The following is a 952-nucleotide window of genomic DNA, read 5'->3' on the forward strand; positions in this document are numbered from 1 at the left end:
GAATCCGGACGACACGTGCCACGAGGGTGAACTGGTCTTGCTGGACGAGAATTTGTTGAACAGTATGTACTCTCTCCAAGTGCCCGAGCTGAATTAACTGCTTATCGTTTTGGTAAGATTAACGATAACGATTCGAATTTCAGTGAGCTGTGACTCTCCTCTGTACATTCGATCGCATTCCAAGGCAGTATTAAATCGCGCTATCGAGCAGGACACCAAATTCCTGGCCGACAACTCCGTGATGGACTATTCGTTGTTGGTAGGCCTGGAGCCGAGCTCCGACGAACTCGTGCTCGGTATAATAGGTGAGAATGAGTTGCGTCATATTATCGTCTCTTCCGATATCGGTCCCCTCCTCCTCTTTCTCATGCCTGTTGTCTCTCGCAAAATTCGCACAGATTACATAAGAACGTTCACGTGGGACAAGAAGCTGGAGACGATGGTGAAGAAGTCCGGTATATTGGGTGGCCAAGGTAAACTGCCGACCATAATATCGCCGGAGGAATACCGCGCCAGGTTTATAGCCGCGATGCACCGCTACTTCCTGCCGGTGCCGGACCGATGGTCGGGTCTGGGTAGAAGCGTCGAGATACCACCGCAACAATAAACACTCGACTCTCAGAGGGCTAAGAGAACACGAATGCGATTTCGCGGCAATTACATAATCGATGTAGACCTTTTTTTATGCGCGCGCTAGCGGAAATACGAGAGCGCACCGTCGTGCACCTTCGTCCGTGTATTTGTACATATTTTATACCGTGATAGCGTACTCGAGGAAATATCGATGAAAAGTGATATCGATAGTTACCAGTTTTTAAATAACTTATTAATTGCTACGTTACGCAAATCAATATTTTAACTTCTTCGTACGGAAGTAACTTCTACGGCTGCTCGTGAGAGATTACGTGTACATATATCTCCTATATACATCGTATGCCGTCTTCTGCTTGAA

The 952-nt window shown here is 47.1% G+C and overlaps 1 protein-coding gene across 1 annotated transcript; it reads left to right on the top strand.

The window, feature by feature from the left end:
- Positions 1–4: 4 nt before the first annotated feature.
- LOC105462325 (putative 1-phosphatidylinositol 3-phosphate 5-kinase) lies at positions 5–922 on the top strand (the record flags this gene model as incomplete). Its single annotated transcript, XM_011708846.1, has 3 exons — positions 5–62; positions 144–305; positions 399–922. Coding segments are annotated over 3 exons (429 nt in total), but the record flags the coding sequence as incomplete, so codon positions are not given.
- Between the last annotated feature and the right edge of the window lie 30 nt (positions 923–952).

The sequence above is a fragment of the Wasmannia auropunctata genome, unplaced genomic scaffold (genome assembly GCF_000956235.1).
Source record: "Wasmannia auropunctata unplaced genomic scaffold, wasmannia.A_1.0 LD265814.1, whole genome shotgun sequence".
Classification (NCBI taxonomy): Eukaryota; Metazoa; Arthropoda; class Insecta; order Hymenoptera; family Formicidae; genus Wasmannia; species Wasmannia auropunctata.